The sequence below is a fragment of the Microtus pennsylvanicus genome, chromosome 5 (assembly GCF_037038515.1).
Source record: "Microtus pennsylvanicus isolate mMicPen1 chromosome 5, mMicPen1.hap1, whole genome shotgun sequence".
Classification (NCBI taxonomy): Eukaryota; Metazoa; Chordata; class Mammalia; order Rodentia; family Cricetidae; genus Microtus; species Microtus pennsylvanicus.
The window spans coordinates 109,503,820-109,519,283 of NC_134583.1; the positions used below are offsets into that span (position 1 = coordinate 109,503,820).

The 15,464-nt window shown below is 41.2% G+C and overlaps 1 protein-coding gene across 2 annotated transcripts in view; it reads left to right on the forward strand.

Annotated features, from left to right (window-relative positions):
• The first annotated feature begins 812 nt into the window (after positions 1–812).
• Ric1 (RIC1 partner of RAB6A GEF complex) overlaps positions 813–15,464 on the forward strand; it is an 88,755-nt gene continuing 74,103 nt past the window's right edge. For both annotated transcript variants that reach the window (XM_075973805.1, XM_075973806.1), the window contains exons 1-2: positions 813–1,175; positions 14,929–15,036. In XM_075973805.1, the coding sequence (XP_075829920.1) occupies positions 1,032–1,175; positions 14,929–15,036 (252 nt within the window). In that variant the 5' untranslated portion in view covers positions 813–1,031. The remainder of the gene's footprint in view (positions 1,176–14,928; positions 15,037–15,464) is intronic.

Sequence of the window (15,464 nt, forward strand, 5' to 3'; positions counted from 1 at the left end):
ACTTCCTATCATTCCTTCAGGCGTTCAAGGGGCTACCAGGTCAGTCTGCTAAAAGTTGTAGCTATTTTTAAGGCTCCAGATCCCCAATTTAAACATCCCCCAAAGTTAACTACCCCGATACAGTTATCTCCAGTCTGGTCCAACTCAGAAAAAGAAGCCCGTTTCTTTTCCAGAACATCTTTTACTGGGGGTGCAAAAGACACCATCTGGGCTTCGTCTAGCACTATAGCTGGTAGAGGGGCAGGAGGATGCAAACTGAATTAGAAATATATACTGTACTAGATTTAGAACGCTTGATGAACCGAAGACAGGACTGAAGCGCTCTTTGGCTACGCAGTTTAGTGACTGAATGCGAACTCCGTAAGGGCAGGGACATCAGCAGCTCTCACTTGAAACCGCAGCACACAAAAGATCTCTCGGTACACACCGCCCCAGCCTTGGCGTCGCAGAGACCTAGGGCCAATCTCAGTCTGAGGGTCACGTGACTCCCGCTCCGCCCTCGCGGCGCCCCCTCGCCCCCCCAGCCCCCGAGCGCGCGCCAATCGAGGGAAGTCGTAATGGGCCGCGCCGCCAGGACTGTCACTGACTGGACTCGGTCGCCTCTCCCCGGTCCCCAGGCCCACGCTCCCGGTCGTCAGCAAGACGCCTCGAACAGGCGGCGTCCAGCGAAGCGACCTGCGTGCTGACGCTCGGCCGCCTGAGAGGACCGGGCGGAGCCTGAGGAGCCTCCCCGCGCCGTGCGGCGTGCTGACGCGAGCGGCGAGCGGGGCGGGCCGGCCTCGGCTCCTCCCGCCGCGGGCCCACTGGCCTCCCGCCTCCCCCACCCTCGGCCCGTCAGCGCCCGAGACTGCGTCGCGCAGCACCGCGTCGGCCCGGCTCGGCCCGGCCCCCGGGCAGATGCCCCGAGTTGCCGCTGTCGCCGCCGCCGACTCGGCCGGTGGCGGTGTGGGAGGTGGGCACCTGGCCCGGGGTCGCCGAGCGTGACAGACGCGGCCGGGGCCGCCGGGGGCTGTCGGGGCCGCGCGCGGACCATGTATTTCCTGAGCGGCTGGCCCAAGAGGCTGCTCTGCGCGCCGCGGAGCCCGGCCGAGGCGCCGCTCCATGTCCAGTCCGATCCTCGGAGAGCGTTCTTTGCCGTGCTGGCCCCGGCCCGCCTCAGCATCTGGTACAGCCGAGTAAGTAGGCGCCGCCGTCCCGACTTCCCCCGAGCGGCCCCTGTCCCGTCCCCACTTCCCCCGAGAGGCCTGGATCTAATCCCGACTCTCCCCGAACGACCCTGGTCCCGGTCGGACCTCCTCCGAACGACCCCGGCCCCGTCCCGATCTCCCCCCTCCAACGACACTGGCTCCGACCGGACCTCCTCTGAACCATCCTGGCCGGGTCCTGACTCCCGAACGACGACCCCCGTCCCGTCCCGACTCCCCCCGAGCGACTTCTCGTCCCCGTCCCGACTCCTTCCGAGCGACCCTGGCCCCGTCCCGACCCCTTTCCGAGCGACCCCGGCCCCGTCCCGATCCCTTCCGAGCGACCCCGGCCCCGTCCCGACTCCTCCGAGGGACCCCGGTTCAGTCCCGACTTTCCCCGAACGACCCCGGCCCTGTCCCTACTATCCCCGAGCGACCCCGGCGCAGTCCCGACTTCCTCCGAGCGACCCAGGCCCTTTCTCGACTGCGGAGCGACTCGGGTCCTGTAGCGACTCCCCGCGCGCCCTCAGACTCTCTCGCCCTCGGGTTGGCGCCACGCGTGGGCTGTCTTCACAGCCCCCAGGCCCCGCGTGGCGCCCACAGCCGCGCGCCGGGCCGGGAGCTCCCTGGCTGAGTCCGGACTTGCCTGCCTCTCTGCCCTCATTGCCGAGGAGCCAATCTGTTGGAACGTCCCCTAGCGCTCTGGCAGCTGTGGCATCCCAGCTCCCCCTTCTTTAAAGGTCGTTGTTTTGGAGTTCCGGAAAAAGCCTGTTGGTCTCTACCCAGTGTCGGACTGTTGTCAGTGATTTCTAGAAACTTAAAGAGTTGTTCCTTTATGGAGGCCTCTGTGTGTGTCTGTCTCTGTCTCTCTCTCTGTCTCTCTCTCTCTGTCTCTCTCTCTCTCTGTCTCTCTCTCTCTCTCTCTCTCTCTCTCTCTCTCCTCTCTCTGTCTCTCTGTGTGTGTGTGTCTCTGTCTGTCTGTCTGTCTGTCTGTCTGTCTGTCTGTCTGTCCGTCTGCTGCTCTTGGATTGGTGGGGGTAAAACGTCCAGGAATTCATACCTCTCTGCGCCGCACCTGGAAATAATAAGGCTTAGAGCATGGAGCAGAATTCTTTGAGCCCTAGCTTTTTCCTTCTTGTGTCTTGAGTTCCGAGTTGGTAAGAGAAAGTTAAGTGGTGAGTGGGCTAGCCCATGTTCGGACCTTGCCGCTTGCTGGAGGTCTGTCTGTAAAAATTACAGAATTCTAAGTTTAAAATTGCCCGTCCCCATTCAAAGAGACAGTACTAATCGATTACAGAGTGGTATTCTCGTTGAAAGAAATTGAAAGCTGATTGACCTTGCTCTTGCTTAATATGTGAAACACTGGTTTTGGTTTGGTTTAATCCTTGGCTTTCTGCTTGTTACCATTGGAATGCCCATAGTGCCCTTGATTGTCTTTACTCGCAGCCGTAGTAAAACCGGTGCTAGAATTTAGGTAATTGTGGTTCCTCTTTTATATTACTATTGCATAGTTAGACTGTAAATTAGACTTTTTGTCACTGTTTTGGCTGACCTACTTTTCAGAAAGGTATCAAAACACAGAAGACTACTAAACAATTTCAGTATCAGCAATATGATACTCCGTCCTGTGTTTAATTGAATTTTTAAACATATGCGGTGTACTTGGTATCTAAATGAGATTCGTTTTCAGTACATATGGTACTTGAACAACTTTTATTTAGGTGTAGCTATTTAAAGTTAATAGTTTATGTAGAAAAGCATAATTAGAACTTGAATTTTACATTGTTTTCTAAATTTAGTAGTTTTATTTGAATGTAACACATTGTAAAACCTAACATTTACTTTTTTTAACCTCTAAAGATAAAAATCGGATTTATTTAAATTTATCATGATAGACCCGAAGCCTGTAAATTACCTTATTCCTCCACACAAAAAGAACATTACACTGTATCCTAGTTGTCTTAGGGACATTATGAATATTAGTAAATCTGTTGTTTGGATTTGGGTTTAGATGCAGTATTATGAAATTGAAACATCTCCTACTCCTTTCCTTCAAACACCTGTTCTACAGACAGCTGTGTTTCACAGTGACACATTGGTTATTAATGATATCTTGTTTGTAAAACTTAGAATTTTACCTACATAGAAAACAGTACATCACACACAAGGAAATAAAAAATTCAAAAGTTAGATTTGGGACAATATTTGGGCTCAGAGGCATGGAGTGAAGTAAATTTCTGGAATACCTTAGGGTGGCTACATGGCACCTTAGGTGTACATGGTATTGTGAGTGTAAGCTTTGTTACTTAGAAAAATCAGGTTTAAATTCTGAGATTTGAGATTTTATGGCCAGGTGAGTGGAAACAAGAGCCAGGCTCCACCTGCCAAGTCTTCTCCTTTTGGAATGTATGTGTGTAGCTCTTCTTATCCTGGGAAATGTTTGAATCTTCTCATTCCTAAACTTTACAAAGCAGTGTGTTGCCGGGTGGTGGTGGCGCACGCCTTTAATCCCAGCACTCGGGAGGCAGAGGCAGGCGGATCTCTGTGAGTTCGAGACCAGCCTGGTCTACAAGAGCTAGTTCCAGGATAGGCTCCAAAGCCACAGAGAAACCCTGTCTCAAAAGACCAAGAAAGAAAAAAAACAAAAAGAAAGAACAAATCAGTGTGTGTTAAAATAAGCTTAGGTTACAAAATGTTAAAAGCAAAAATATCTCTAAGTTAATAAGAGGCTATCAGTTACATTCATAATTTGGAATGAATTGGTTTAAAATATCTTCGCTGAGCCCATGAATGAGGGTATTAATTTAATTTTATTTTTTTGGAAGGTTGTAGTACATTTTGAAGGTCCAAAGGGTTCTACAGATTTGAAATACGTTTGAAGGTAGTGAGAAGAACACAAAAGAGAAGAGTGACTATATAGATTTTGCTTTTTTGTCAGGACTCAATAGAGTAAGCGCACATAAGAAAAATGTAGTTTCAAAAGAGAAAACTAGCTTTGTAGAAGAAATGTGTGTTTAGTCTCAACTGGTTGTTTGAATGTCTACAAAAGTTAATGTATGTGAACTGTTGGTTACCCGTGAAATTATAGGAACATTAAACTAAAATCTTTAAAACTAAGTATATTTTGTGGGTCTTCTAGTAAACTTTTATAGACCTCGTCTATTTCCCATTATTATGTACTAAGTTGCTATTTGGGATTCCAGTGTTTTAGAGTCATATCTGTCCAGACTAATTTTCTAGCCAGTTTTGAAAGATGCATGTTGGTGTTGTTTATGCGCAAACGTTTCTGTAAGACACTCATTTTACTTTTTGATAAAGATTTTAAAATAGCACATTTCATCAATAAATTGGGCTTATTGCTTGGTTTTCATTGTGATATGTTAGTAGAGGTTTGCTTTTTTTTGATATTGTGATTCCAGTTCGGAATTCTAAAAACTAGACCGGAGGCAAACAAGGTTTAAATAAATACCTGGCTCGGGGGAAGTGCTGCCAGCCCTGATGACCCATATAGCAAAAGCAGAGAACTGGCTCCTGCAGGTCGTTCTTGCATTTCTGCTTGCATGGCACATGCATTTCCACATCTATACATACAGCCACTAAAAAATAAATACCTACTGAAGTCTGTATTAGTATTATCTACATTTTTTGAAGCATTAAATTTTTCTTTCTTTGTTTGTTTTTACTGTTTGTTTGTTTGTCTGTTTTTGAGACAGGGTTTCTCTGTCCTGTAGACCAGGCTGGCCTTGAACTCACAGAGATCTGCCTGCCTCTGCCTCCTGAGTGCTGGGAATAAATGGAAGTTTTAAAAAGATTTAGAACATGGCTTTGTGGCTCACCCCAGTAACCCCAGCACTTCAGATTTTGGAGGACAAGGCAGGAATATTGCTGTGAATTTGAGACCAACCTGTGCTACCTAATGAGTTCTAGATCAACCTGGGCTAGAGTAATACCTTGTCAAGGAAAGGGAGGCGTGAAAGGCTGGAAGGAAGGAGAAAGGGAACAGAAAAAGAAAAGATTTAGTATGTGTGTTAGGATGAGGTGGTAGAGGTCGTATCAATGAGATGATATATTCAGGAGTATTGTAAAAGAATTCCGCTTGGAGGATGGAGCTGCTTTGTCGAAGGAGATGATTCATGGTTGAGGAGTTTTGTGTGAGATGAACTGCATTTTGTACTATAACAGGGGCATGAATATTCCTTTAATAAACTCTTTAGCTATAACTGTGACAGGCTACAGATGTTAACCTTGAAGTTGTTAGGACACTTCCATTCTGAATTAGAGACATACTCATCTCAATTTTCAGGTTACTAATTTCAAATATTTAAATTGCTTTCAGAAATGTTTTTGAACACTAATTGTAAAGAATAGCATAGGCAGAACATGGAAGTGACGAAGAGGCTTATTATATAGAAAACATTCTGCCGAATGATGTGTGTTGTATGATGCATGAAAGCCATTTGTTTTGTTGTTTTGTTTGTTTGTTTGTTTGTTTGTTTGACACAGGGTCTCGCGGTATCTCCTGCTGACCTGGAACTCACTATCACACCCAGAGAATGAAGTCTTTTGAGTTATCACTCTGGGTTGCAAATAAAAAGCTGAAGTTTGCAAATCACCACTGTCATATAAATAATGTAGTTGAGGAGCTCCGAGCAGAAACTTGTTCCTGTTGATGTCTGCTAATAGTGAAAAGCTCCTGTTGATGTGCACATGGAAAACACAGTGAGGTAGATGTCTCAGGAACCAGGATGTAAGGATATGATTAGCTACTCATCCTCAGGAAAGCTGTTTAATTTCTATCTCCTTTCCTAACATTCCCATTTTACTGTTTCAGCTCTGTTACTGCCTCCAGACACCTTCCTTTTAAATTCACATGTCTGAAAGTCTTCTAGGGTTCACTTTTTGTTAAAAAGTAGTTTGGTATCCTTAGTTTGGCATCAGAGACTCTCCTGTCCCGGAATGCTCTCTTGCCTCATCTCTGCTTATTATATTACCTATCCTTTAGCTTCTGTTGTAATCCTTGTTTCCTCATGAGTCATTATTTACCTACCATAACTGGAAGTGTTCATTTGTTGATGAACTACCGTTTTGGATTTTTTGACTTCTAGTTTTATTGAACTATATATGACAAAATTGTAATACTTATGATATATGGTAAAATGTATATATACGTGTATAATGATATTTATAATACAACTAATAAGTATGTCTACCACCTCTCACATAGTTCCCTTATGTGTGATGAAAACGCTAAAGATCTACTTTTAGGCTATAGAGATAGCTCAGTGGTTAAGAGCACTTACTGCTCTTGGAGAGGACCCCAGGTTCAGTTCACATGCTGGCTGACAACTTGGTATATAACTTTGATTTTGGAGAATTTGATGCACTCTTCTGGCCTCCATGGACATAGGGTACCCATTTGGTATATTACATTCATGCAGACAAACCCTCATACATATAAAAAAAAATCTCTTGGTCAGTTGTCCTCTGACCTCTACTATTGTGTGATTTTTGATCGCATACTTGGAGTAAAGTTTGCTTAGAGTCAGAGGACACAGCTAGCCACTAACTGACCAAAATTAACCAGATAGGAGACAGGAAGTAGTAAGGCCAGATGCTCTCTCTCAGCCCCTTTGGATTGAGAAAGAGAGAGGATGTCACTGGTGGCTTTTCTCTTGCTTCTCTGATCATTCAGGTTCTTATCCCAATATCTAACTATTGATAAAGAATAATTAGATATGTGCGTCACTCTACACACATGTTGTGGCACATACATGCCCCCCACCACAACACACACACATTACGATTGTATAATAATAGTAAGTTTAAAAATCTGTTCTGAGCAAATTTCAAGTACACAATATTATCTGAAGTTATCAAACTCTGTTAAATCACAAAAATTGACTAGTCTTATAACTGTGTATTTGTATTTGATCCAAATCACTGCATCTCCTCCACTCCCAGCTTCTGGCAATCTCTGTTCTACGTAGCACTAATTGCTCTTAATAATAGAAACTCAGAGCCAACTTTCGGGGTGAAAGCTGAAGGATCAGAGAAGCAGTGCGGCCAGCCACTAGAGTTGTGCAAATGCTCAGACCAAAGGGATGATCCTGTCCCTACAGATCCTCAGGCTGAATTTCAGACTGAATCCTCAGACTGCATTCATCTGTACAAATCCTCAGACTGAATAACCAGGCTGCATCCATCTCTATGCTCCTCAGACTGAATCCTCAGACTGCATTCATCTGTACAAATCCTCAGACTGAATAACCAGGCTGCATCCATCTCTATGCTCCTCAGACTGCACCCATCTCTATGAATCATCAGACTGTCGCGAGATCCTGTTTCCTCCTACCTTATATCCCTCTTTGCACCCAGCCATATCACTCCTTTTTCCACCTCCATAATGCTGGAATTAAAGGCTTGTGATCCTAAGGGCTGGGATCACCTTTGTGTGAGTTCTATTTCTCTTTTAGACAGATTCAATCTCATGTAACCCAGGGTGGCTTTGAACTCAGAGATCATCTGCTTCTGTCTCCAGGAGTGCTGGGATTAAAGGTGTATGCCACCACTACCTGGCCTCTATGGCTAACTATTGGCTTATCTCTACAGTCTGATCTTGAGGCAAGCTTTACTTGTTAGATAACAAACTATCACTACAGTTCTACTCTTGGTTTCCATGAGTTTTTTCTTCGAGATTCTTCATATGTACATTGTAGCTTCATGCAGTATATGCCATTCTGTATCTGGCTTATTTAATATGATTTCATTAAAAGTTCATCCATGTTGTACTGAATGTCAGGATTAAAAAAAAAAAGACTGACTAATACCCTATTGTATATATACCACATCCCTTTATCAGTTTATCTGTTGACAATCATTTAGGTTGTTTCTACATTATGGTGCTTTTTGAGTAATGCTATAGTGAATATGGGTATGCAGATAACTTTTAAAATATTGATTTCAAATCCTTTTTTGTACATATTTGGAGTAATACCATTTTGGGGGAGGAGGAAGCCCAAGTGTACACACAGATAGATAGATAGATAGATAGATAGATAGATAGATAGATAGATAGATAGATAGATAGATAGATAGGATTAGTAAACTAGGTGGTTCTTTAAAAACAATTGTAAAGAATGCCCTATACTGTTTCCTATGATTGCTATACCATTCAGAGTCCATCCAACAGCTTCAAGAAGTTCCCTTTTCTATATCCTCACCTATGTTCTGTCACTTGATTTCTTGATGAAAACCATCCTAACAGGTACAGGCTTTGATATGCATTTCCCTGTTAATTAGCAATCTTGAGTAGAGTCTTTGTCAGAAGATTAGGTGACCATTTGTGGAGGTGGAGTGGGGTGGAGTGCATGGTTTTTCTTCTGTTCCATTGGTCTCTACGCTTTGTTTTTATCCAAGGTAGTATGAATGAAGTTTTGTTTTCTTTTGATTGCTATGACTATTTGGTCTTTTGAGTTGTATATGAATTTTAATATAGTTTTATAAATTTCTATGAAAAATTATTGGAATTTTGATAGGGATTGTATTGTTAGTATATATATTTAAGCTCTTGAACATGGGATATCTTTCCATTTGTGTCATGTTCAGTCTTATAGTTTTCAGGGTCATATGGTTAAATTTATGTACTGTTTTATTTATAAATACTGTTTATGCATAGGATTGCTTTCTTAAGTTCTTTTTCAATTTATTTTTAGTGTATAGAAACATAATGGGCTTTATGCATAGATTTTGTATAACATTACTGAATTTGTTTACTTTTTTAAACCTTTCTTTGTACTTTTGGGATCTCTAGAGTTTTCTGTATTGTGGAGAAAGTTGTACTTTTTCCTTGAACTTCTGCTTTGTATTGTAAGTTTTGTACTTATGCTTTATCTTTAAAACTAAATTTGAAGCATTTTTTATTAGCCTCGGTGCATTGCACACAGTACAGGCCTGTTTGGAGACTCCTCATTCGTTCCTGGCCGCCCAGACCTGAAATAATCACACAGAAATATATTATTTAAAACACTGCTTGGTCTGTTAGCTTAGGCTTCTTATTAACTAATTAACTAACTCTTACATCTTAAATTAACCCATTTCTATTATTTTGTATTTTACCATAAGGCTTGTGGTTTACCAGTAAGGTTCTGGAGGGTGGTTGTCTTTTTCCTTAGGCAGCTACATGGTGTCTCCCTGATTCCTTGTAGTTTTCTCTTCTGTCTCTTCTTGGAATTTCCGCCTTATTCTATTCTGCCTTGCCATAGTCCCAAAGTAGCTTCTTTATTACCCAGTGGTAACAAAACACACTCGCAGCATACAGAGGGAAATTCCACATCACCTCCCCTTTTCTGTCTAAATGAAAAGGAAGGTTTTAACTTTAACATAGTAAAATTATATACAAAAAAACAGTTATCAAGCAAAAATTATAATTACAATATTTAGTCTATTTACATTTGGCAAATTAAGGAGAATACTTTATCATCTATCCTATCTTTGTGAGTCTAAGGTATTATTATACAATCATAATGTGTGTCTTTGTGAATCAAGATCCATACCAATGCAAAGTATTTACCTCTATAGCATACCCCCTTTAAATGTAAATAAACATTTATAAACAGTATTTGGAAATTTGGGTGTAGTTCTCCCCAAACTGCTTCCTGCTTTTTGTTGGGCAAAGTAATTTTGGGGTTCGTGGAGACCTTTCAGGGGGTTTTGGTCCATCAAACCACATTAGTCTGAAAGGACTCTATGGGTTCTCATCCTCTGTGGAAACAAAAGTAGAACCTTTTTTCCAAAGCAACATATCCTTAGACCCAAATTTTGAAGTCAAGATACTTTTAAAGTATATATGTCAGTTTAGCTTAGTAGACCCCGGAATCAAATATCTCTCAGTACTTAATTCATTTACAGTAAAAAATTTTAAAGAACACAATAATATACATAATTTGGATTCCCTGTGTATATTTTGTTTTCATGTGGATTTTTTCTTAATCTATTACACCATTGTGCAACTTGTAACACGCTTCTCACAGACCCCATTTAGGTGCTCAGCCTCTTGAAAGAGCCAGAGCCATTTGTGTAACTAGCATGAACCAAGAAGCCCTCTCCTAAAGATGCCACACAGTCTTCACTGCCAATGCTGAGTCAGGAAGACCTCTCTTAAAGAAGCAACAGGGCCCCTGCTCACCACCAGCAAACAGAGCCCATTGGGGGTGGGGGAATGTGGCTACCAAGAAGCTTTTTTTAAAAGGTCTTATGTGGACCCATTTCCCAGACCATGGGCACCATTCTGTAGGCAGTGGCTGCTTGTTCATTTCCTTGCCACCCAAACCCAAAAAAATCACACAGAAACTGTATTAATTACAACACTGTTCATCCAATAGTTTAGGCTTCTTATTAACTAACTCTTACATCTTAAATTAACAGATTTCTATTAGTCTATGTATGTAAGGGTTAAGGAATTAGGTCGGTAAGATAAATAACCAGACCAGCTCAAGAATCACTGTTACATTTTAACAGTTGAAAAGGGGAAACTCACACTACAAGAGTGGGAGGTCCAACGTGTGCTATATGTCCTGTGGGCAGAGAGAGCACGCGCCTGTGTCCTACCAGTTTTGCTACCTGGGCTACAGGTAGCCACACCCTAACTAGATGTGATTGGTTGATAGTTTCCCCATCATCTCCCCCTTTCGTCTAAACAAGATCGATCCAAACCCAGTACAACTATATACAATAGGAACAGATACCAAATATAAAATTACAAACAATAAGCAATATTAAACAAGGAATGCATAACAAAAGTTTTACTAAACATTTTATTTCAAGGAGTCTAACTATTACATTGAAATTAAGCTTGGCTAAATCATGAGGAAGGTAACTACAATTATCTAATCTTCAACTCCATCAAAGATCTGAGAAGGGAAACAATATTACTTGAGTAAATAGGAAGTGCAGTCGAGAAACTTCCAAAATGTGCACCAAATGACAGAGACAACTGACTACCTGGGCAATCACCCAAAGTCTCATTTGCAATGTTGAAGCAACCAACTTTGGTTAAGGCCTAGCATAACTGACATACCATTTTCAAAGGCGAGAAATTTTTTAAAACTATCTTACCCTGTCTTGGCAGGATATGGCAGTCCTGTTTTATCCATTTACAGATACTCTGTATCTCTGTCAGTGGTTGAGGTATGGGCATTTCTTTGCCCAAATGCCAGTTCTGCTGAGAAGAAAGGCTCCACGTGGAGTGTCTTTGGTGTTCAACATTCTCTCGGGAGTAGATCTGTGTTGCCAGGAGCGATTGTGTCTCACTACCATGGAACTCTAGGTTAGATTAAAGGCCATTTTCTCCAACTCTTTGAAGAGGTTGAAGATTATACTATCTATACTGAATATAATCTCTATGTATTTAAAGAACTCGATTAGTCTAATTATAAATATGACAAACATAGATGACTATTGATCTATAATTCTCAATACCTATCTAACTTAAAGACTAAGACAGTAAACAACTGTGCAATAAATGAGGCCTTTGTTATATAGCTCTTTTGCTTAAAAGTTACCTTTTAAAAAGTTCCCTACTGTCAATGCATCTGTCAGGCCATTTCTCTAGTCTTGGGCGCCCCTTGAGCATTTGTTGTTGTTGCTTCTTTGGCTTGAACTGTACTACTTACCCAAATTGATTAAAATGTTCTGTTGATGTGAGTCTTGGCTGTGTTTTTCATTATTTTATTACTTAAAGCCTTCATGCTACCAAACAGTGTTATGAATATGAAAATGTTAGAGAAACTGAAGAGCTGCCCAGATACATTATTGCATTGCTTAGAATTTGGTTATGTGCTGCTCTGTCTCTCTGGGTTCCTACTTACATACTTTATAAAATTAGAATTTTGATCTCATATTGTATCTTATTTAACCTTTAATAGGCATTGACTGAAATCTTTGTGATTATTTTTTAAATAAACTTACTTTTTAAAAGGAGATTTGGGTTCTCAACAGAACTGAGCAGCAAGAACAGAGAATCCCCACATATTGCCTGCCCCTCCCTCAGTAACTATCCTCATATCAGCATCTCTTACTTGGGCCGTACATTTGTTACAGTCAGTGGCCCCACACTGACCAGTGACTATTATGAAATGTTCATGTTTACCTTAGCATTCTCTCTTGGCAGTCCTACATTTTATGGGTTTTGAGAAATGTATAATATTACAGTATGTGTTGACCAACTTTTGTTACCATTCCAAAATATCTGAGATAATGAGCTTAAAAGAGGGAAAGGCTTGTTTTGAGTCATGGTTTTGGAGGTTTCAGGCCATGGTCAAAAGGCTTGTTGCTTTTGGGTCTATAGAGAAATGCTGTATGATCTTGAGAGTATATGGCAGAGGAAGCCACTCAGCTGATGGCTGCCCGCAAGTGAAGGAGGGGGCAGAGAGAAGAAACCAGTGTCCCAGTATCTTTTTCAGGGGTGTGCCCCCAGTGCCTAACTTCATTTTGTGGGTCCCTACTTTCTAAAGGTTCCCCAGCTACTAACAGCACCACACTCTGGGAACTATGCCTAAAATACTCAGGACCTTGTGGGGATGTTTATGACTCAGACTATAGCATATAGAATATTTGCTGCAGTAATTCTCAGTAGTCTACCTACTCATTTCCTCCTTTCCAGCCCTGGCAACCCCTATTTAATAAAAAAAAAAAAAGAAGAAGAAAGACCACAAACAGAAACAAAAAACCTGCTTGTCCTTTTCCAGGTATCTTGTAATTGGACCTATATAGTCTGTATCTTTTTCTGTGTCTTTTCATGTCTTGGTGTCTGGATCTGCTATAGTTCATCAGTTACCCAAGGGATATCAGCTATCCAAGGGCTATCATGGTTACTTCCAAGTTTGGCAGTATTTATGAAACTACTATAATGTTTGTGTTCTACGTTTGTTGTCATTTTAAACAGGGTCTGTCTTACTGTGTAGTGTCAAACTCACTAACCCAGACTGGCCTTAAATTCATGATCCTCCTGCCTCAGCCTCCTAAGTGCTGGGGACCACCACACTCAGCTTTTTAAACTTTTTGTGTAGGCATGTTTTCAGCTCACTTGAATAAGTAATGAGTAAATACTACCTTACAAGTAGTGTGTATGGTTTTGTGAGAAAGAGCCAGTTGTGTAAAGTCGATGTATCATTTTGCATTTTCAACAGCAAAGAATCTGAATTCCTGTTGTTTTTTTATCTTTGCTAGCGTTTGGTATCAGTCTTCTAAATTTTGACTGTTCTGTTAGGTATTTAATGGAAGAGCAGGCAGTGCTCTTAACTGCTGAGCCGTCTCTCTGGCCCCTGGCCTTGTTTATTTATGTAAGAATATCCTGTTGATTCTTTCAGTTTTGAATATGTCACTGTTGTCTGTGAATACAGTTTTGTTTGTTTGTTTGTTTTTGTTTTTTTTTTTTGGTTTTTCGAGACAGGGTTTCTCTGTAGCTTTGGAGCCCATCCTGGAACTCCCTTGGTAGACCAGGCTGGCCTCGAACTCACAGAGATCCGCCTGTCTCTGCCTCCCAAGTGCTGGGATTACAGGCGTGCGCCACCACCGCCCGGCTTGTGAATACAGTTTTAATATCTTCTTTCCAAATATGTATGCCTTTTATTTTCTTTCTTTATCTTGTGACATTCTGTAGTCAACCTTTCTTTGTACTGCCAGTTCCCAAATAACGTCATGATGATTAAGTTTGAAGGCTTTGTCTTAGCTTAGGCTTGTTACCAACTAGCTCTTAAAACTAAATTGGCCCGTTTATATTAATCAATGTTCTGTCATGTGGTTGCTACCTCTCCTCCATATTGTATTTTTGAATCACTGGTAAATCCCACCTCCATTCTTCCCAAAGTTCCTATCCCTCTACCCAGAAGTCCTGCTTAACCTCTCCTATCTAGCTATTGGATATTCAGCTCTTTATTAAACCAATCAGAAGGTGTCTTGGCAGAGACTCATCTTCACAGTGTACAGAAAGATTAGACCAAAACAACATTTGTTAGGAATTGTGCTACTATGTTGGATAGTAACAAGTGCCTCATTGCTGTGTTCCTCAGGTGAGAAAGCTTGGAGTTTCTCATTACTAAGTGTAATAATAGGTGTAGAATTTTTGTTGCTGTTCATTAGCAAGTTGGAGTTCTATGAATAGATGTTATTTGTGTTAAAATGCTTTTTTTTTGGCCTTTATTGATATACTTTTTTCTTTCTTTAGTCTATTTAGTTGACTTTTGAATGTTGAACCAGCCTTGCATGCCTGGATATAGTCCATTTGGTCCTGGTGCATAATTCTTTGTTGGATTTAATTTGCTGATATTTTGTTGAGAATTTTTGCATCCAAGTTCATGAGAGATTTTTGGTTTGTTGGTTTTGGTTTTCGTATGGTAGTTTTGTTTGCTTTTAGTAGGATAATGTTGGATTCACAAAATAATTAAAAAGACCTCTTATCTACTGTGTCACTTCTGTGTTAGGGAAGGATGTAGAGAACTGATACAATTTATTTAAATATTTGGCTTAATTCATCTGTGATATATGTGAGCATGGTTCTATTTTGGAAAGTTACTAATTATCGATTCTGTTTAGCTTATTCAATAGATGTATGTGTGACTAACTTTTTATAATTTGTGTAAAACACTGTAAAAATATTTCCAGTGTATTCTATAAGTAATGTTTAAATTTTGCTTGTATCTCTTTCTATGATATGCAAGTAAAATAAAATATATCTGTTTTCTTCCAGCCTAGTGTGTTAATCGTAACATACAAGGAACCAGCTAAGTCATCTACTCAGTTTGGATCTTACAAACAAGCTGAATGGAGGCCAGATAGTACCATGATAGCAGTGTCAGTAAGTAGATCTTTCAAACTTAATATTATTTTCTTAAGAAGTCATTTAAATGAATGCAAAGTTGCATTTAAATGAGATTTTCTAATATTTCATTTAGTTTTTAACACAGTGTGTGTGTGTGTGGAGAGAGAGAGAGAGAGAGAGAGAGAGAGAGAGAGAGAGAGAGAGAGAGACGGAAGAAAGCTGTACTGATTTCTATTTGGGCCTGTGCTATCCTACTTTCTCTTCTCACATTGGCTGTGTCTTCATTATTAACTTCACTACATTCTGCCTTCCCTGAACAGTACTTGTGTCCCTTTCTTTGTAATCTTCTGAACCACCCCTCCCCCAAGCCTATAGATAATGTACATATGTTAGAAAAGTAAGAAAATAAGTTTAAAGAACTTAGGTTGAGATCAAACTGGAGCCTTGTGTGTGCTAGGCAAGTG